Source organism: Hirundo rustica, chromosome 20, assembly GCF_015227805.2.
Source record: "Hirundo rustica isolate bHirRus1 chromosome 20, bHirRus1.pri.v3, whole genome shotgun sequence".
Lineage (NCBI taxonomy): Eukaryota > Metazoa > Chordata > Aves > Passeriformes > Hirundinidae > Hirundo > Hirundo rustica.
This window is the reverse complement of record NC_053469.1, coordinates 4299991-4322938: the sequence shown is the minus strand read 5'-3', so window position 1 is coordinate 4322938 and position 22948 is coordinate 4299991. Positions and strand designations below refer to the sequence as shown.

Below are 22948 nucleotides of genomic sequence, written 5' to 3'. Positions count from 1 at the left end.
GCTCATTTATCACAAGGAATGCTGGCAGTGGATACTGAGAGCTTCCTATCAGGCCTGGCAAGTAGGAATTATCTGGTCATTCCTTCATTGCTCACAACGTGTCATTCCCAGACTCTGGATTTTTAAAAATGTTACCTGGTCTTGAACAACTAAAAAAGGTGAAAGCCCAAGACTCTTTCCCTGGATGAAGGCATCTGCTTTGTGGTTAATGCCTTCTCGCTCCATTCACTCCCAGCATTCCAGATGATAAAATTCTCACCATTCCCATGGGGAAACTGAGGCACGGAACAACTCAACAAAACAGTAATTTGCTCTGCAAGAACTTGTTTAGGGGTCTCTGTATCTTTTAAGTGCTTCCAAACACACGTGGCACAGAATGAAAAGGCTGAACACTAGTCCACAATCACATTTTGTGAGGGATGGAGTCGAAGTATTACAGGCAACAGTGGAGCATAATGATCATACACAGAATACAATCTTCATTTCATTTCATTCCAGGTAAGCTCAGCAAACACTAAATAAGTGATTCACTACTTTACCACGATCTCTGCGCCAAACTCTTACTTTTTTCCCAAAACTTGAGTTTCAAAGAGCAATCCTGAGCAACACTAAAGTGTAAATTTAATTCCAATGCAAAACTTGCTGCATGGAGGTGCTTTTGGTTGCTAAAATTAGAGGGCTTACTACAGGATTCCCCTGGCTATGACTCACAGACAATAAAGACACGGTGTGCAGCCACAGAAAAACTGCCAAACCCAACTCTCTGAAGTTAACAAGGTCTTCCCTGTCCCGTTTTCACTCCTTGTGTTACCCACACAAAGGTAAGAATCAGGTAAATACACAAATCACGAGGTGAATGTTATCTATGTCAATTAGCGATGTGCATCACACTATTAACACACTTATTTTCACAATAACATACACACACTGCTGAGTATCATCAATGAAATTGAAAGGATGGTGTTACTCCTGTGTAGGTAAACCTACACAGCACAGAGCAAGTACCTTCCAAAATTAACCCATCAAGAATGGAAATAACAGTAGAGCAGCATCTATAAAGAGATGAAAACTGATTCATTTCACACAGTGAAACTTCTAATGGTTCCATTTTATTTATTTTTTCCCCACTGTGTGTTGGGAAAATGGGACTAGAAAGTAAGTGTACCAAAATACTCCATATCATTTTAAGTGAAGATTAAATTTAGAGGAGAAAACTATGAAGTCATCAGCTGGAATTTGCTACCCCAAGCTTTTTTCATTTAACCCTTCCAAAGGGTTCCTTGTAAACACACGAATACCCAGAGAATGCCCTAAAGAGAAATTAAAAAGTAATAACAGTTATTTTTAACAGCAGGTGAAAAAAGCAGAGTAAAGCAGTTCTGTAGTTATAAAGGACAGCCAGGAACCCTCTGAAATAAAGTCATTAATTAATACATTCACAATGGGCTTATACCATGTTACACAATACAATACTACAATAAAGCTGGTCTGCCTAAGCCACCAAAATATAAAGATCTTCTCATTCCACCTTATTCCAGCTCTGCTCTTCCTGCCCCTCATCTCTGACAAGGAAATATACAACCAATGCAGATGGAAACATTTGCTGTAATACACTTTTGAATTGGGCAAGAGGCAGTTTTAATTTATTCTTTTCAGACTGATTGTCTGCTGCAGTGAAGCAGCCTCAAATCCCCATCCCTCAAATTGCAAAGCTTAAAAAAAAAAAGAGAATGGGGGGGTTTAAAGTAATCTTATTATAAAATCACAGCTTTAGCAAAAGCTTTGATATCATTATTAGGTTCATACAAATTTCCTCTCTTATCTAGCTTGTTCTTCACTGTCTTAATTAGTTCAACCACACGTAGTTTGTGTTCTTTTTAACTTTTTTTTGGACACAGAAACAAGCAGTTAAACTTGTATTTGCAGTCTTTAATTACACATTAAAATCTTCATCCTTGACTTTCTTTTTTACTGGAAGTACAGTGATTCCCTACAGTGCAATATTAATGTTCTGCTCTGAATGCTGCAAGGGCATCTTCTAATGGTTGGGACTGTGGAACAACTTCTAATTAATTGCCACCTTTTAATGGCACGGTTCTCACACAAACGTTACCTTTAAGGCAAACATACATCAAAAGAGTCAGAAATTCGCTCTTTTACAACAGAGCTGCGGTCCCCTGTAATTCTAAACTTGCTAAGGGATCTTTGCACGTTTTGGAAACAGCAGATCAACACTGCTACACGGCCCAGAGCCTCCGAAAAGATCCATCTTTTTCACTTCCCCGGTACAGTGTTCCAGTTAATCTTCCCCAAAGTAGATGGGGACGATTTCAAATCGCCGTGCTCGGTCACGCAGGGCTCCGCATCACATTCACAGCAATCCTGTCTGGGGGATTATCTGCGGAATATGATGACAAAATATCTACAGCCACCAGCCCCAGGTGCTTTTTTGGCTCATGGCTCCATGACAGGCACGTGCACAGAGCTCATCACATCAGTCCACAGCGGCTCACAGCACACTCGTAAAAAAACCTCCATACACAGAATAGAAACTGTGAAATATTAATTGCATGCACTCTCTTTCCACAGTACTTGGTTAAAAGAGCTGTTGAAAAGTGAATAGATAAAAGAGATTTTTCCTCCATGTTAAAATACACTGTGAGGTTTTCCCTCCTAAGGAATGTTTCCTGCCCTGAGCTGTGGCTGCCCCTGGATCCCTGGAGGTGTCCAAGGCCAGGCTGGATGGGGATTGGAGCAACCTGGGATAGTGGGAGGTGTCCCTGCCCATGGCAGGGGTGGAATGGGATGAGCTTTAAGGTCCCTTCCAATCCAAACCAGTCTGTGATTCTTTAATGCATATTTCAGTAATTTACTACGGATAAAGCAACATCTACGATCCTTTCGTATTGTATAGATAGAAATTATTCTCCTGTTAATGAATATCATAAGGAACATTTAGTTTTATTTCCTTTGGACAATCTGTGTTGATCAATGCCCGCTGTTTTTTTGTAATTACTTAGTAAGAAAATATGCAGCTGTATAGTATTTAATGGAATGAAATTAAATTCAGCATATAACTACAGCCAAAATAAAAAAGCATTGATTTGGCATAACAAAACAAAGAAGATTACTGCAGAAACCCCTGCTGTCAGATATATCAACATATGAGAAGATTAAATCAAGATTAAAATGTTTAAAAGAATTGTGTTTCTAAAGATGCACAGAGCAGCAAAGCTCATGTTCTGTATCCTTGGTATCTATGCAGGTTACAAACCATCTGTAAAGTCCCAAAGTTAACATGATAATAACCCAAGGGAACAGCACTGAAAACAAAACAGAGACATCAAACAATTTAAGAGCACCTATTTTAAATTTTACCTGTTACACTGAAACTAAATTTCAACAGGATTACCCTTTCTCTCTTTTTTGGAGCAGAGTTTGGCAAGTTACCTTTGGCTACAAGTGGTGAGATGAGCATTGTTATATCCCTGGTATGTTATTGGATTTGATCTCACTGGAGTTGCCTGACAAAGCCCTTCATGAATCAAAAGTGTACTGTGGAGGTTTTTCTTTCCAGCCACATCACAGTGCTCAACAGCAAATATCACATAACTGAGACAGATTGCCATTACATTTAATAGCAGACTGTTTCCCCCCACCACATTTAAACAAAACACACCCAAAGCAGCAGGACAAAGCAACAGCCACTCACAGAACTATGGAACATTTGTCCCTGCTGCTCACACGGGCAACTGGGAACGAAAAATATCAGTCTTGAAAAGCTTAGAATCATCTCTCATCCAAATGACAAGGACTGGGTGACTCACTTGTGTCACATCTGAAATCCAGAAAGGACAACGCAACACCCACCCAAGGGCTGTTCCCTTGGAAAACTCAGTTCAAGACAGGTTAATGATTTGTCATCACCCTGGAACCGTCCCTCATAATTTGTTACATGGATGGGCTCAGTCAAGGGAGATGCTTCCCCAGCTCTGGGATCCCAGAGTGCTGGCTCCACAACCCCTGAACACACTGAAATCAGTACAGCAGCCAGGGGTAAATGGCAACACACTGCAACTCCCACCAAAACAGCTTCACAGAACAGCTCTGCAACAGGAGTTCAACCATTTACTAAAAATAAAAACAACACGATGATGTGATCCAAACCGTGCACAAGACATCAAATACTAAAATTAATGTTCGATTGACATGGTACAAGGTTGCAAAGTAATTAAACTTATTCCTGTAAATATTATTGTCTTACAATATAAAGAACTAATTTTTAATCTTTTTTTTTCTTTCATATAAAAGGGGATTAATTTGTGGAGCAAAAGTGTCACATGCTTCAGCAACATGTTCTTTTACAGTTCCTGTTGCACTGTCTTGCTAAAATCAAGCTGAAGAATTCCGTGAGAAACTTAAACATGAACAGGGATATGAAATGAGCTCCCAGTCTTGAAAGTTATTGGAAACTGATCTCTTCCTTATTAATACAATTCCCCATCATGTACGAAAAGATATCTCCATGTTCCAGAATGCAAACAGAGTTTTAATCTTTAATTATATTCTCAACCTCAGCTCTTCTGGAGAGAAGTACAGATGTGGGCCCGAGGATTATTGCTTTATTACATTATCATCTCCATGGTATTTAATGAATATTGATACTTAATGCAGCTTTGGCAGTACAGGCAAAGAAGAATTTCAGAATTGCACAAAGAAGTTCTGATGACTTTTCTCAAAACAGAAAATAGGGCCACACACACTTCACTCTTCTACTCTTGAGTACTCCAGGAGTCGTCCCAAAGCTCAGAGTCCAGTTCCTGACACTGAATTATTGCAATGACAACACTGGCTGATAAATAACCCCACCCCTACACCTGGTGTCACACTGAACTGAATCACATTCATCATGGAATTTGGGTTGGAAAGGACTAACACAGCATAATCTAAACAAGCTTTCTTAAAAGCTACAAAACTTACGAATTTATTGGTTTAAGGCTGTTTTTCCATTACCTTTAGAAAAACCTGCCTTGTTCTTACATACTGAAAATCCCTGAACTTAGGAAGTAATTAAATGCTGTTTATAAAACAAAATGCCGAAAAAACGCTTTCCTCCAAAAAACTCTTGGCAAAGGGCTCAGGATTTTTCCTTAATGCAAAAATGATAAATTATACAAGTTAAGTTCCAAAGAATTTATTCTGGCACATCTGATGACTGGGTGTACATATATATATATAAAGCTGTTAAAAACAGCAACCTTTTTATTTAATACTAAATCCTTCCTTAGGATTTAGTATTTAAAAAGTCAATTGGAGTATCCTGAAGAAAGCTCTTGACCAAAGCCAACAGAACCTGACAGTACTAATTATATGACAGAACCATTAAGCAGGTAAGACATTAATGCTATGACAGAATGACACTTTGACTATGCTGGTATTTAATCAAGCTCCAATAAACACAGAGTTTGGGATATCTGTACAGTTCTGTTCCAAATGCAGATGAACAAATACCTGCTGAGCCAGGAAATTAACATTTTACACAATCAACTCACTACGGAGCACCTTTAGCTAATGCAGTTCCAAAGGATGCAGAAAGTATAGAGTTCGTTTGAATATATCCTTTTATTCTAGAAGAATCATCCAGATGAGTTCTGAGGCGCAGAGAACAGATCAGAGACCTCCTCCATCTCACCCAGAACAAGTACAAACAAAGTCATCCAGTCTCTATATCCTCTAGTCCTCATCTCCTAAAAGGAAAGTCATCTCCACAGATTTTTTTTTTTTTGCTCATTCATCTAGAACAGTACCATAGGCAGCACTGTCTTTTCCTTTATTAAATAATAAAAAAAAAAGTAATTTTGCTGGTGTGCTCCTAGCAGTAGAGTACAAATTTACAGAGATTTTTACTCAATCTATTACAGTATTTTTACTGTCAAGTTGGGGCATACATCAGACCACAAGAGATTTTACAAGACAAGCTGAAGAGCCTTAAAACAAAGAAACTGGACTCTCTTTTACTCAAACCTCTCTGTTCATTGAGCCTGGAGTTGTCAAACAAGAACAAGACTTCCACTTGTTTATTGTTTATAGTGCGCTTATTTCTCCAAAACCACAAAGTGACAACAAATGACCCTAAAAGGCACCATAAAGGGCAAGAGTCTCAGTACCTTCTGTGATGATCAAGTTCTTGTTCTGGCAATTTTCTTCCAGACAGAGAAGACAGACCATTAATCTGGGAGCACTGAGAAAGCCCCACACAACAGAGCTATCAAAATCACAGGGTTTCCAACTGAGACCCCTAAACTTCCCACTAAAACTGACTGACTCCTGTGTGTGCCACTCAACTCCACTGCAAGAACACGGACAGCACCCTGGGCTCCCTCCTTTCTTCCTTCTCCAGCTCACGGTGGCTCACTGCTGCTGTTTTCCAGCTGGACAGTGACACAGCAGATTCCCTGGGATCCCAGCAGGGTGGTCCAACAGCAGGAATTACCTTGTGGACCACCCTGCTCTCAGCGCTCCCCCAGAGAATTCTGCTCCCTCAGGGTCTCAGAGACAACTTCACAACTGCAAATTTGCTTTTGGCACGTGGCGCCAAGCAAAATAACACAAGATTAATTAACCGCGCCGATTACTACGTTTGAAGGGGAAAAGAAAAGCTGCGCCATCATTTCTTATTGTCTTTATTTACTGATTCCCAAGCAGGAGCAGCCACCCCAGTTTCGAGCAGACGCTTCCCCAGGCACTCAGAGGAGCTGACAGCTCTCAGCACTTCAGCAAACACTGCCTTGAGATTCCTACACAGAAGGAAGGAACCCGCAGCCAGATGAGAGGCATGCGAGGGAACGCATCCATTAGCACGTACAGGGAGATGTCTTGTTAATAGAAGACAGAAGGAGGGACAAAGCAGGCAGAGAAAGCAGCCAGCAGTTAGTCATTTTCTCACACAGATCATTTGGCTGGGGATGAGACACACATCAATCCCGTCTTCCTTTCCGCGCTTTCGGAGCCAGGGAACACCGATACTGAAAAGCAAAACCCAACGCCAAAAGGCCTCTCGTCAAAACTGCTCAGCACCCTTTAGGAGTTCTCAAATAACAAACAGGGGGAAAATGCAGGTTTGCCTCAGAGCAGTTGCACAGGGCAGAGAACTTCCATTTTCAAAACCACCTTTTGGATTCAAAACTGCTGCTCTGTTTCAGACATTTACCAGTGAAGAGCTAGAGGTTCTCACCTCCAAACCAGAGCACATCAGAAGAGAGCCTAAGGCTGGGGAGGAAAAGGGGTGAGGGCCCACCAAGAATAATTTTTGCCATCAGCAAAACCCTTCCTCCAGCTCCTTCAGCATGCATAAAATAGGAAGAAATGGCTGAGCCTCCAAGACAGGCTTGGGTTTGCTTTGTTTGATCGGTTTCTTTAAAAAAAAAAAAGGCATTTTGGAGGGGAAGAAGGAAAGCGGAGCAGGGGCAGAGACTGAAAGCTCGAGTGAACAGTGAATTGAACAAGACTTGATTTTTCTGCTGTATCACCCCCTTCATGAGAAGAAACACCGTTTGGGTATGTTTAGTTTGTGGAACAGAACCCAAGTCTCGCCCCAGCAGCACAGATCAAAGACCTGGATGAACAAGAAAATTGCTCAGCTCGCACCACTGAGAACGTGAAGTGCAATAGCAAAAGTTACTCATGCAGTTTCCTCAAGGAACAGGACCATAAATAAACAGATAGTAACCGACCCTCTAATACTCACATTAACTCAAATACAGACATGTTTACTAGTAAACTAGCCATGTGCAAAATCTGCGTAAGAATAAATTGGTTTTCGGAGATTCTTTGCCCAAATCATCACCTCTGATACCTCCTGAGCAAGTGTTCCCTGCGTTCCTTTGCTGGCAGAAAGGATTTGCTGCAGTGTTGATATTCACTCCAACCTGCTCTCCTGAAATGACACTTTGGCATACAGCTGGTTTCAACTACTTCTGTTTGAGAAAAACTCTAGATAATATAGTTGCTCCGAACAATATTTAATAAGCACTTGACTCGTTACTCAGCCCAATGACTTGTCACTGAACTTAATTTTAACAGCATACATCAAAGCAAAAATAGACCAAGAAACAGTTATCCCTTTCTTGAATTAATAAAGCTAAAAAAAAAATAAATATAAAGCCTTGAATTGCCATGGGAATATTAGGATGCAGGATGCCCTTTCAAGGAGATCTGTAGTTTTGCACCTGGATGTTTTCTTCTTTTGCATTTTTTAAAGAATGAAGGGAAAAAAACCCACTGCATGATTCATCACTATTTGCATGAAACTACAGCAAAATCAAGATATTAAAATCCATTTGTCACACTTTTTTTTTTTTTAAATACTTTTCATAAGCCTATTTTCATAAGTCTTTTCATAATCTGCTTCTGCCTTGTGTTGGAAACAAGATATTGAGCCCAACAGGTATTTGATTTGCCTTAATATCACTATTATTCTCTTAAGACACACCGAGATAGCAAACAAGAACAAATATGGGGAGGTCAAAGAGGAGCCAGAGAGGAGGAAACCAGTGACAGATAAAGGGCCAGCTCAGCAGAAACACATTTTCCCAGTGAATAATGCTGGAAGTGGTAATAAGATACTGAAACATAATTCAACTACTGCCTAAAGTTTAGCAACCACACTAAAATTTCAGTCTGTCTGCAGATCCTAGGTAAAGGCACCACTGAAGGAAAATCATCTACAGATAACAAGACATATGATACTTTTAAATATGTATATTATGTATCTCACATTAAGATTTATACAGCTGCAACTGTTAAGGAACATTTTTTTCTATGCAAAAGTACAACTCAGTTCTTTGTATGTATTTCTAGTAACTAACTAGAGACGCCATGATTAAGAAACAAAACAAAAACCCATCAAAATAATTCAAGATCTCTGAAAAAACTGTGTTAATTGATATAACTGTGCTCCAGTTTATAGACTTCCTGGAGAAGGAAGGCCATATGAAGCTCTACATACCCCAACAAAGAAGAAAAACTAACCAGCCAGTTTGTCACAAGATATCCCTGTTCCATCACACAAATCAGTGAAATTACATCTGGTTTTCAAACTACTGCTGGAGCCCCCTTCAAACCATTCTCCTCTGTCTGATATATTGGTAAAACAATAGAGCATTTTATGGATTCTTGAATTACCAGCACTTTAAAGTTAATATACAAGGGGAAAGCTCTATTGACTCTGTTTTTTTTTTCACATTTCCTTTAAGAAAAAACCCTCTAAACACTGACCTGTGAAATCTGGTGACAAGAGGGACTTTTATTATTGCAACTACGAGGTTTTTGGTAGCACAGTGTTTATACATCAGTGACTCCTGTTTTGTGAAGAAAAGCAGGCAGCTTCCACAAACTACAAGGATGCTCAGCACAGTGAACAATTGCTTAACACTTCATTTTCTATATAATAATCATTTTCTTACATGGAACTAAATATATTTCAGGCCGTTTATTAATTTATAAGCTTCGTGGTGTACATCTCCGTGTTTCTGGCATCGCTACACACAGGCTGCTTAAAGTGTTGATACTCTCTGTCCTCAAACAGTTTCTAAGTGTCCTCATAATTGCTTGTCACCTGTAAAAGAGGTTTAGATCCGATGCAAAATTAACATATGGTGAACAGATGGACTCGGAACAGACGTTTGCCGAGAAAGTACTCACACCAAAGACTTTTTGGCTTCAGTCTTTCAGGACCTTCAGAAAAGTCCTACTTGAAGCTCCAAGTCATAACAATCAGGTGAGCATCATTCCTCAATGACAAGCTCGTGTTGCAAAGTTTTTTAATGACCTGCTACAAAGGGAACGCGTACGGAACAAAAATGCAGGCGCGAGGCTGCTTATTACAATGGTCGAAAATAAAACCAAAACCCCAATAAATTAATAAGAAATATTAATAAGGTTGTTTATTACGATGGTTGAGAATGAAACCCAAAACCCCAATAAATTAATAAGAAATATTAATAAGGTTGTTTATTACGATGGTTGAGAATGAAACCCAAAACCCCAATAAATTAGTAAGAAATATTCCACCCCCCCTAAGCATGGAAACTCTTCCAAATATTCCATTACTTACTGAGGAGGCAGGACAAGAGTTGTTGGCTGGGCTTTTGGTCTGCGCTTTGCAGAGACTCCCATCTGGTTGGCCGAACGTTTCAGTGACTGCTGATTCAAAAGGCCAGATGCCAGCCCAGCATGGTACTGCAACTGGGTAAGAAAAAAACATATATATATATTAAAATACACACCACTGCAGTACTCTGTCTGTGTCAGAGCTCTGCTACCTGTGGCATCTGATTCGAATTACAGCCAGTCAGGAAGATAATGCGTGGTATTTCAGATATATTGCTTGGTGGAAGACAATAGGGACAAAGGCACATGGAAAAAGTCTGCTGTGAAATGGGTATGAGGAGCAAGTGATGCATTAGGGCAGGTAAGATGAAGAAACAAGGACTTCCTCTCAAGTCTAACCCTCTTGAAAGCTGGGCTTGCTTTTAAACATTGAGATTGTTTCTCCTCTCTAGGGACTAAACATTCTCACTTTAGGAAGAAGACAAGAGGAAGACAGATGCAACCCTTTCACAATATAAACCATCTTTTTAGAAACAACACTCATCTTTTTCTTCTTAAACATAAAACTACAAAACATTTGTAAAGGAGTTTCTACCACTGCAAAGAAAACTCTTGCTTTTAAAATACCTGCTGGTACATCTCCACAGCACTGCAGAACAATTCACATTCAGTAGCTTTCTCCTCCAAACTTTTCCTTGCCAATAAAAGACAAATTTCTGAAGGACACAACATGAATCAGCAGGATTCTGAGTGCACTCCCACAGCTCTCAGATTTAAGAACAGCTACAGGGCTCTGCCTGTCCTGCAACCACCTCCAAGTGCAACAAGTTCTCCTCTGAACACTTTCAGCTACATTCTGAGTTCCCCATTTTTGAACTGGAAGGGGGAGGAAGATTCAGCACCAGACAAATGCGATTTCCTGCATCTCTCCAGTACCTGCATCTACATGTTCAGTACATTGTCTAGAGATTTGCTCTGAAAAAGTTGAATTGATTCACATGTTAACACCTCTAACCCCATGGCCTATACATAAAAAAAAACAGGTAATGGTCAGGAAAGTATGATTTAAAAATGTTCAGAAAATAAAATGATCTTACACCAAGCTGTTCTACAGGGGCTGAGTGAAAAGGAAGGAAGCAAAGCTTGGAATGACGTACTCAAAACCACCTGTGGACAGGAGGGAAGCAATCCCCTGAGCCAGCTTGACTCAGGTGTCACTGCTCAGCACATCCACAAGGATTTCTAACAGGCTCCTGCTTCCCCTGGCTGCTTTGCCACGTGAGCTCAGCCATGGCACAACATGAAGACACATCACATTCCTAATGGGAAGGGAGCTGTGCTTTGCCAGGGAAAGGGGGGGGGAATTTTATTACCCCAACCAATGGATTTTGCTCAAATTTGTTTTTCTCCGACAGTTTTCTGAAATGAAAAAAAATCAATGAGGGCGATGGAGGGTCCACGTTTGAGAGGCGATGTTTCAGTGTCAGGGGCTTAGTTTTCAATCTTCACTACCTGAATGTGCAGGGAGTGCAATATGCAGGGAATTAAAGGCAAAGACAGCTCTGGCAAGAGGAGCCCAGGAATATGCTTTTCCTTTTCCTTCTTGCATCTTTTTTGTGCTGGTGTCACCATTCACTGATGTTCCCAGTGCAGGTATTTCAGGTAAACAACATTATTTGGACACTTACTCGGAGATGGAGGTAATCACTGCTACTAATCAGAGATGGATTTTAAAGGTAACCTCTTAAAAAGGTTTCATAACCTCCCAGCTAGTGACATTTAGTGGTGAGGCATTAAAAAAACAACCAAAAAACTACAAAAGGAATAAAAAAGAAATAGATTCTGAACCACCATTTTGTCCTTCAAGGCTGACTTCTAAGTGATTAAGTTATTTTTATTAATTATAATTATTTCTTCATAATTTACCTTTGCTCTTAGGAATGCAGGTCCAACTGCCAAAACCTGTAAGGGCCATAAAATATTTACCAAACCATCTTTATAATAGGAGAAAAGGTCAAAGTTAATAAAACTGACAGGCAGCTTCTGTCCAGCTTGATTTATACATTATTAAAGCATCACACACCGTACTGCACAGAGTGCTCTCCTTTTTGGGGACAGGGGGTGTTCACTGAAGGAATCAGGAAATTGTTTCTTAATCATTTTTCTGAGGAGCAGAAGCAAGCCTGAAAATAGTGCCTAAGGAGGACCACAAGTACCAAAAGTATGGCCATGAGATTCATGGTCTGATGGATAATACAGGAGCCATTCAGCTCCCTTTTCCTCTTACAAAATAAACACCTTCGTCTGCCAGCATCGACCACGAGAGAAAACCTCAGCTAAAAAACACAGCAATCTCCCCAAATTTTTGCCTACTAACAAGAGAATGCCATTTCCAAACACATTCTCTCCACTTTGGGGAAAAGTGCAGAAATGCAGCGTCAGAGGATGTGGTGGGTGCTAAAAGGCTCATGCAGGGAGGCTGAGGGACACAAATCCTTTTTGGGGTTAATGAACACACAGGAACTACATGGAGCAAATCATTCCCCTATCAGCTGCAAAGGAATTCCCCATCCCTACTGCAAGCAACCACGTTTTTCCAGCTTTGGGGAATTCCACCTGGCTTGTGTGAGGCTGAACTTCTCCTAATGAAATATTTTTCTGCATTATATCAATAAGATTGATCGGTTTTCCCCAATACATGTAGAGGAAACAGAAAATCTATTTCAGAAAACCAAGAAATCAAAACCAGCAACAACAAAAATCAATTTACAACATTTAGCAGCCAGGATATACCCCAGTGCCAGCTTGTACAGGTTTATGATGAATCTCATGATAGCTGATATTTTTCTTAAAACTGCAGTTCCAAGTAGATGTGTGAATTCTACATTTTAAAATTGAAAGTGACTCTTCTCAGGAATGTAGGAAAGGTACTGAAAGTAACACTTCAACATATACAAAAGCTTTACATGAAGCTAAATAAAAACAGAACTTGGATTACTTTTAAATTATTTTTCTTCTAGATTAATTCTTTTTCTACTTTAATGGCCACATGGCTATATTTTCTAGAACAAAATGCTATCACTAATATTTCACATTTTCAGCGTTCCTGAGTATATTAAAACCATATTAATATATTAACAACCCTTAATCTTCCTCACTAAGTGAAAAGCATCAACAGAGAAAGCACTTGGGAGCCACTTTTCTCACTGCTGTAATTGTAAGGAGGGCAATTTCTTCATCTACGTAAGATGTCTTTGGTTTTCATAAGAACTATTTAAACAAAAAAAAAGGCGTATTAAAGAATTACAGCTCTGATTCAGCACTGAAGGTATTAATATTTTTAAAGACGTTAATCACATAGCATCTTTTCCTTACTCTACCCCAGTGACTCTTATCACCAGAAATAAGGTAACGCACCTCCTAAAACAATGAAAATAACCAAAGATAACCTCCCCATCCCCCCCAAAATCCTGTCTTGTGCAGCTGATCTTTAAGATTTGGAGGAGACAGAAAACTTCTGCTACAGCCAGAACCCTGCAGAAAAAGCCCCTTTGTTCAGCTGAAAAGCACTGACCGTACTGTGACAGATTTCCATCTTACCCTGTAGGGTTACTCTGCAATGAATGTTATGAAACCACAAGCATGGGCACAGTGCTCATTTAAAACTTTGCAAACTAAAGCTTCATCATTAGAATCAAGCTGGGTCTAGAGGTCTTTAGTTTACATAATTCATGGGCTGGAGATTTTGCATGCGCTGACTGCTGCCCAAACAAGATTGCACTTACTGTCAAGGCCATCCGAAGTTGCAAAAATCGGTTGAAAGAAGGTAAGAATCAGGGAAATAAAGAATAAAAGAAAAAAGCAATCACATGGAGCATTAGCAACTGGCCACACCAGCTCACAGGTGCACATTACATTTGCATTTTGCCATTAATTAAAGCTTTCTAAGCACCAACACTTTAAAAAGTGAAATCAGAAATGTGATTTCTTTTTAAACACATTACCCTGTTATTTCTTCCATTCTTATGTAAATGCTTGGTGATCATATATATAAACAGGAAAACGTTTTCTCACACCTAGGTAATGCGAAGTTTTTTCCATTCCTCCAAGGGATGCCTTTTAGAGAGAAGGCTGACAGATACTCACCCACCGTGACATTTTCTGAGCTCACTGTAATCTTGGTGATGCACATTTGCCTCCTTTAGGATGCACAGTGCTCTGCCCCTCATCATTAAACAACTTCTTCCTTGCAGATGAAAAGGGATTTGTCTATTATGATAAAACTTTACTTGCTCTTTTGAAAAGAGCAATGAGCAAGCAAGCAGGACACTCCCACAGTTTCATCTCTGCAGACTAAAGTAGGCAAAAGAGAAATTATACTACCTTAATTGATATTTTTAAGCTTTTTTTTTTCAGATAATGAGGCCTGTTTGGAAACTCTCTTTTTCTCCAAACAACGTTTGATCATTTTAGGACAGCTGAATTCTTGACTTGACCAAAACAGCATCAATAAGCCAAAAGAAAAGTCTCAAATTTTTTTACTCATTGGTTTTCCTCTAGTCGAGCTGGGTTGCAGACTTTTCAATTAGCAGGAAAGCCAGACAGTGTGTCTTTGCTCTATTTTACTATTTAATCAGGACACTTTATTTTATTTTTTTACAAGCATTTATGCTCCCCAAACACTTCCCAGTTTACAAGAATATTTAAGCAAGAAACACCCATCCGTGGAACAAAGGCTGCTCCCATCCCATTCTTTTTTAAATCCCTGTGCAAAAGTTATGAGAGCTTTTGCCAAACACCCTGATCTGACTAAACCCTGCCAACAGTGAGCTCACACTTCTCTTACTGTCCTCTCTCATGCCTGAGGCTGTGAGGTGTCACAGCATCATCCTGGTCAATACACTGGGATTTGGAGCAGGCTGGGAACATCAGCCCTGCACAGGGCTTCTCGCTTAAGTCTCTCTCCTCCCTCCCTGAGGGAGTTCAAAAACAAGCTGAGACATTTTTATTTATTTATATATATAATGACACAATAGTAGGAAATGCATGGATACACATCCCTGCTTCTCTTTCTTGTCTTTGCTACAGGTTTTACTCCATTGTCTCTGAACTCCTGTTTTTGCTGAGGGTGCTGTTTTCATTAGTGTCAGATTTCTGCCCTAAAGTGTGTTCTCACCTTACTTTTCTTTCGAAAACATTGAAGTTCTGCTGATGAATGACTGCTGATGAACGTTCCCTCACTCCAATACTGCTTGCAAGTCTTTGGCTTTTTACCATGCAGAAGTAGCAAATCTCATGGCACTTTCTTCAAGGAATTGGTCAAAACTTCAGCATCTGCATCCCTGCTGCCAATAAAATGACCTGCACTCTTCAAAGTCTCTGCAAAAGCCACTACTTCTCCCCTATGTTTTTTAAAAACGTTCTGGAATCCATTTAATAGTTACAGAAGTGACATATTCTTACTTTTTGGATAATGTCAACACAAAGGGACACTACACAGCCACCAGGCTGAATTTTAAAAGGATCTAGTGTTTGAAATGGATGGAGAGTCACAGTAATCATAATCTGGGGCTACAAGCTACTTTATTTATTCTTTAGAAGAATAACTGTATTTTATGCTTAAAATGTCTACACCTCCAGGTATTCTGAAGGGTTTGAACTTACATATTTACTGAAAGATAACTGAATGAACTGGCATTTATTTCATTGTATATGCAGCTACAACATAAACTCATACCAGAATTACAAAAAGCAAAGTAGAATTATTACATTGTGTTCTGCATCTAAATGACAAAAGAAAACCAGGCGCAGTAACAAACAGCAGCATTTTCAAGTAATCCTGGGCTGAAGGCAGGAGTTGGTACAGAGGTTGTCCAGAAAAGGTAAATGGTCTTAGTGTCACTCTGTGGGGTGGATTCACAATTGTGTGTATTCCTTTAATGGACTTCATTAAAGTCTAAAGAGCCAAGAAGTGCACATGATCAATATCTGACAGAAAATCCTAATTCCTTTTTGACAGAAGCATTATCTTTGTATAGGACAAATAATCTGTAGCAGGGGAAGTCATCATTAAACTCCAAGATAAGGATACAATTAGTACCTTCCCCCAGAGCTCTGTGCTCCCTTCAGGAGCCGCCAGAACTCTGGAAACACTGCTCTCCTGCTGGAATTAGTATTTCCTAAAGCCCCAGACTAAATCTTTGGTGTCAGGGGCTCGGCTGGCAGCTGTGTCAGTATGAAGAATGACCTGCTGCCTCTGTGACAGGGGGTGCTCAGGTGTTTAGATAAGAAATGGGAAGATACTTTAAGCCCAAATGGCAGAATAAAGGGCTGCAATCAGGTACACAAACACTCCCTAAACTGTCCAGCACCATGCCATGATTTGAAGCTCTGAGGGTGGCCTTTACTACAGCAAACAAAGCGCTTTACAGAGAAATCAAGAAATGAATACTCTTCAATAAAATGTCTACACGGTGCAGTGTATGTCAATCCAACCAGCAGAGTGCACAATCAGACAAAGGGGAGACAGGCAGGCAAAGCAGACATCAGGGAAAGCCATCAGCAGGTGAGCAGTGCAACACTAATAACAACACCCAGCACTTGTGCTGCTGATTTATTCTTTCCCTAACTCATTAAATCTAACTATTTTAAATTCTGTTAAATGCCTTTCCTTAGCTTTGGTCACTTGAACAATAATTACAATGCACAGTATCTTTAGATACCCATACCGAGCGTCTGACAACAGCCCAGCTGAGGGTTTTCCTGCCAGCACAGGGAAATCTGTCTTTCCTCAGTCTCCTGTGGCTTTGCTGAAGGGGAAATTGGAAGACCACAACTCCACAGTCCATCCCAAGGCTCTGCCATGCCACACCAAGACATCACCGCTCTCTTCTGCTCGAGGTGACCACCCCAGAAGGGGTTGAAGGAACATTGTTTAAACTGAGCTGAAGTTGCCAAATCAGGAGCCAATTCTTCCTTCAATGGTTACTTTTGCTAATATCTTTCTTTCCATCTAGCGGGCATCCTGAAGCAAGGCTGCAGGGGATGCTGATTTCCAGCCCGCCAGCAACAAGCAATTAAAGCTTGAAGCTGGCGAGTTTTGGAACAGAATGCACGAGGCCTATTACCCTGCAAGAACATTCCTACTACAGAATATTCATGATCACATTAATTTATCCACCTTTTCTAGACGGCAGAAAGTAACCCACAGAAAATATTCGTCCACAAGTAAGAGCAAATCTTAAATGAAAGGTCACTGTTACCACTAGTTTGAGTAAGAGGTTTTAACTCTCATCCTTCCCATGTAACACCGGGGACTCTTACAGAGACAAACCCTGCGATCACCACAGGTGTCTGGAACTTCTGAAAAATCAGATTAAAAGAGATTTCAAGTTAGACGTCCAAAAAATAAGCAGACATCCATGAAAGTCTTAGGCAAATTATTTCTTTAGCCATCAAAGAGTTAAATTATGAATGTTTCTGGGAATGCAAAAAGAATCTATCAGGTTTGATTGATAAAAGTGTAGCTTTTAACTAAGACAGAAAAAATGGAAGACTGGCAACATTCTTTTCCAGAACAATATGCTTCCTCTGCTTTTTTTCAGCATAGTGCACATAAATCAAAGAAATGTTAAAGAGGCCCATACATCACAAGCTGGCATTTCTAAACTATTTACAAAATCTGTAATAGTCAAGAGGATGGAAAACATAACAGTGTGACCAGCAAAGTTCCTGAAAGAAAAAAAGGCAGCTCTACCATCCCAGCAGGGTGAAGGCTGGGAACTCCTGATTTTAGACTTTAAAATCATTAAACCAAGACAATCCTGATAATGCAGGGTTACAAAAAGCAAACAGGATGGTGTTACCAGCCCAATCTGGTGTCCACCAGACCAGAGCACTGAGTGCCACATCCAGGGATGGCGACTTCAGCTTCCTGGCCAGCCCCTTCCATTGCCTGAGCACCCTTTTGGTGGAGAAATCCTTCCTCATGTCCAGCACGAACCTCCCTGGCAAATGCTCTAAGGAGGTCTGAAGTACAAAAGCAGGGCTGACCTCACTGCAGAGAGCCCCAGAACCAGCAGGAACTCCAGGGCTGAGCTGTGTCTCCATCACATTTTCACATCCCCATCTACACACACAACAGATTTCAACAGATTAAGTTTTCCTCAACAACTTTTACAGATGAGAATCTCATCTCCTCTTCTAAAAGGAAAGAAGTGGATTATGGAAAGTTTATGTGTCCATCTGTTGGAGATGTCACACTCTGACTAGAGAGTGCAAAAAGCAGAGAGATGTTTTACAACCATATCCCAAACTTGCTGTAGTCTGAACGAGTGGAAGAGCCATATGCTTTGCAAAAAAACCACCTCTCTTTTGCTACACATTTTTTTGCCACAGCACAAAGAGTAACAGTTCGAAAGCTGCTGTAATCTTTATTTCTGAAAATAGACCGCATATTCTTACTCTCATCTGCCACACTCGGGTGAGTTACTGATAGGAAACAGGAAAAACAAGGAAATACTACTGTGGGAAATGCAAACTAAAGACACTCTGCACTGCAAGGAGTTACCTGCAGCCCCAGTAAAGGGACAGCTCAGAGAGCCTGGGAATGGGATGATGCACAACAGAAGGTTTCTTGCAATGACACATGAAATGCTTTTACAGTTTTCTCTGTTGAAGACTTGCAGTGGGAGCATTTGAGAAGAAGCTGAGGGACCTCAGAAATATCTTTAGGAATAAAACAAATGGAATACACTTCATCCTATTTTCATGGGAGCTTATAATGATATTATAATTAACTCAATTACACCACAAGATTAATAGCCTTTAAAACGCTCCCAGTCATTCATTATAGGCCTAATTAAAACTCTCTTTTGGTGCTGAGCCAGCAAGAAATATGAAACAATTTGCTAGCAACCATATAGAAGTATACAAGGTATTACCTTTACTGTGCTGGTTTTCCATGGTCACAATTCAGTGAGAAGTTTGGGGGTTTTTTTAACGTCAAAAACAACAAGAAGAAAGGACAAAATCCACTTTAGAGGCTCCAACACCTGTAACAGCATATCAGCTCACTACAGCTAACCAGTTTATTTCTAGTTTTGCTGCAACAGTTAAGGGCTTCTACAATAGCAGATGCCTTTCCTCCCACACATCAATTAATTTGCAAATGCGCTCAGGTTGTAGAAATAATGAAGTGCTGAATGCTTGTCTATTGACAAGTTTTGCTGTCAGGAGGTGGAGGCTGTAGGCGAGGTGCTGAAATCCGCTGCTTCTCTCTGCATGCCAAAGGAAAGACACCACACACGAAACTTGGACACGAAACTTGCTCGACAGCTAACGGGGCACATCAATTACTTTATTTACTCCTCTCTCGCTGGAACCAAAAGGAAGAAATCCTCTCCAAAAGCTCTATTGTATTTATTTACCATTTTACAGGGAGGTGGAAGGTTTTGTGCTGACCCAAGAAATACTGTATATTTGAGGAGAAAAGTAGTATTTTCCATGTATTTTTAGGTATGCTATAAAAGTTACATTAAAATTAAGGTTATAAATGAAGAATTCCGTAACTAGGAAATGCTTCATAATGCCTGTGCAAGCTAAATCAGTCTGCCTGTGCTAAGGACTCACACTTTCATTATGTGCTTCTTTCCAGACCTCAAATTACCACAGCCTGCAGGATCTCATGGATGAAGAGGCAGTTACTCAGCACCGTTTTCATGCACTGAATGTTATTTGCAGGATCTCACACAATGCCCACACTTCTCTCAGATGCCTTCTACCATATTTTCCTGCTTTATACTGCTTTCTTTACAAATACTGTTAAATTTACCTTCACAATTCTTATTCCACTCATGCTGGGTGTGGATCTAAGGAATCTCAGATTTTTAAGAACACTATTTACTACGTACTACATTTATAGTAGAGCTTCTATAGATAATGACTGCAGTCAGGTGCTGAGCAAGTCTTTGAAGCGGCCAGAAGAGGCTTTCAGCCAGGCAAGGTTGGAATCTCTACCCCCACTTCTATCACTTGAAATAAAGGATCAGTCTGGAGCAGTCCATTGTAACTTTCTGTCCAGTAATTGGAAATAAAGTACATCCCACCAGATATTCTCTGAAACCAAGTTAAAAACAGAGATACTGAACTTCCAATCCCAAGGAAGGCAAGTCCCAGACTGTCTCTCTCCAATTCTTCCCATGCTCAATTACCACAGGTGCTTAAACCACCCACCTCAGCAGCAGTCCAAATTTATTAAACTTTTATTTTCAATTACTGATTTTTTTGTTGTTTTTTGTTTGCTATAATGAAGAAGCCCCTTACCCACTTCTCCCCCCAGCAGATGTTGGTAAAGAGCAGGTGACCCATCCACTATCTTTTCTTTCATGAGCAGAATAAATTAACTTGTTTGATCATACAGAAGGAGCACAGGAACCCAAATGCTTCTGGCTCAGTTCTCACGTCTCTCAACTAGAAAACCCCATATTAATGAGCACTAGACAAATGGTAACTAGACAGTTTTACAATTAAAATGATGCTTAAAACCATTTTCAAGTGTTAATAACTGAAAATGTTATTAGTAAAGGCACTAACAGGTAAGGAAATTTGCTGTTAAAAATAGATGATTTTCTGCTTTTTAAAAATATGCAATTTTCAGGCTGACCTTGTTCCTTTTAAATTTTTATAGCATCCTCAGTTCCAATTTGAGATTTTCATATGGGGTAGGCAAACCTTCTTATGTTCTGTATTAAATGCAAGACACCTCTTTGGCATGATCTGCAATATTAATAATACAACAGTACCAATTTCAGGAGCAGCACTGTAGCATCAACACATGCATACCCACATGAATCAAAATTTAACCATGTACATCATGGAAATCTTTAATATATCACAAGAAAAAAGCAGTTTTAAGACAGCTCAAAGACAATTTGAGATTTCCTCTTTTGCCATACAAACACATGACCCTGTCATGCCTCACAAGGTAACACCGACGTAGCTGATGCAAGAAAACATATGCTTCTCTTTACTGGGCTCAAAATAAGAACAGAGGGGAAAGGAGAATGATACCCAGGGCCAAAGCCAGGCTCCTGAAGACCAGACTTGCAGCTGTCACTGTATTGAGCAAAAAAAGGTCCCCGCCCACACAAGCCCTAAAGGATTCCTAACACTGACTGCCACTACAGAATCAGGAAAATACTTTCTGGAAATTACAAACATTAGAGATTCATTACTTAGCAAGGAATTCACACTGGTGTTATCACAGGGTTTTAAGATTTGGAGATTGAGCCATTTTTACGTTGCTGTGGGACACAGTTAAAGCCACAGGAAAATAGAAATTATTATTTTTCATGTATTTCAAAGGAGACCGACATATATTTGATTTTCCATGTACTGGCTGTCTTGCAGGCACTCTTCAACAATCCAATTACCACTTAAATGTTGGCCATCTAGCCCACAGACATTTTAGATTCTCATTTAAACCTGGACATACCTTATTTCTGTCTCTTGATAATCACTATGAAAATCCTACCAGATCAAAGCCCAGCAGTTTATCAGTACCTCAGTTCAAGGCACCAAGTAAACAGACATTCCTCTCCCTGCTTTGTGGACTTCATAACTAATGAAGTAAAAATTGCAGACATCAATCTATTGCTTCAAATGCCCATCATCAAAAAAATAAACAGAAATGTGGCTGCTCACAGTGGCTCATCTGGCACATTCACTGGAAGGTAAATTAAAAGCACTAATGACCAGAGCACAACAAGCGAGGGAATAACATTGGATTTGAACAGAAAATGCATCTACACAGCTTCATTCAACCAAGGCTGTGTTTCCTCCCTCAGTCATAAGATAAACAAATTCAGTGATTTTTTTAACAGCTTCACCCATCTCTGCTGAAGGCCACGCTGCCTACAAGCTCCTACAGAAGAAATGAACACTGCTGGCCTTTTTTTCTGAATGTTCCCCAATAGCAAGGGAAAATGAAAGGTGAGGAAAAAAAAAATCATCACAGTATTACTTAATCTCTCGAAAGAGCCAGTGAGGCTCTGAGGGGGTTCTCCTTCCCTGCACCTGCATCACCCAGCTCACAGCTGTTATCACACCCATCCCCAAAGTGGGTAATTCCAAAAAGTCTGGCTGACTCTGGGAAACAGCACTGACCTCCCTACGCATACTTTGTGTTGTACCAAAATTTCAGCACCACCCTGCTGTGCACTGGTTATCAAACTCATCCTATTGCCTGCTTTGCGTAAAAACCTCAATGCATCCCATGCATCTGGTCTGTCACCTTCCAAAGCTTGCCAGTCCTGAAAAGCCACAGAATACTCTACTTTGTATTCTCATTTTCCTCACCTCAAAACCACTTCTCCAACAGTTCTGAGCTGGCCAGAAGCAAACTCCCTACAGAGCTGAGCACAGCACGGTGCCTATCACTGCAGGACGGTGGGTGCAGAACACTGGAGAACCACTGGAAGTGGGAAAGTAAAAATGCATCATACATGCAAGAAAAAAGAGAACAAAACTCAAATCTGGATCTTTCGGTCTTGAAGACGGACAAGGAAATTACATTTAAGAAAAAACCCGATGCAACCATTACATTACAGTTACAGTTGGAATTTTATATTACAAATACAACTTCGAAGCAGACACGAGCTGATAAATTCACCACTAAGTTTTCTGGAAGTATCCTCAACTCCTCAGCAGTGCATGTACTTACACAACCAAAAAGGATCTTTCTGTATGAGCTCATAGCACCAGCAGTATGACAAACTGGTGTGCATTTAAGGAAACTGGGGCGGTGGGGGAACGAGACACTGCTTCTCACAAACCACGA

At 40.2% G+C, this 22948-nt stretch overlaps 1 protein-coding gene across 1 annotated transcript in view; it reads right to left on the bottom strand.

Moving 5' to 3' along the window:
* MED27 (mediator complex subunit 27) overlaps positions 1-22948 on the bottom strand; it is an 82717-nt gene that overhangs the window by 40375 nt on the left and 19394 nt on the right. Inside the window, exon 3 of the mRNA XM_040083121.2 lies at positions 10115-10245. Within this exon, the coding sequence (XP_039939055.1) occupies positions 10115-10245 (131 nt within the window). The remainder of the gene's footprint in view (positions 1-10114; positions 10246-22948) is intronic.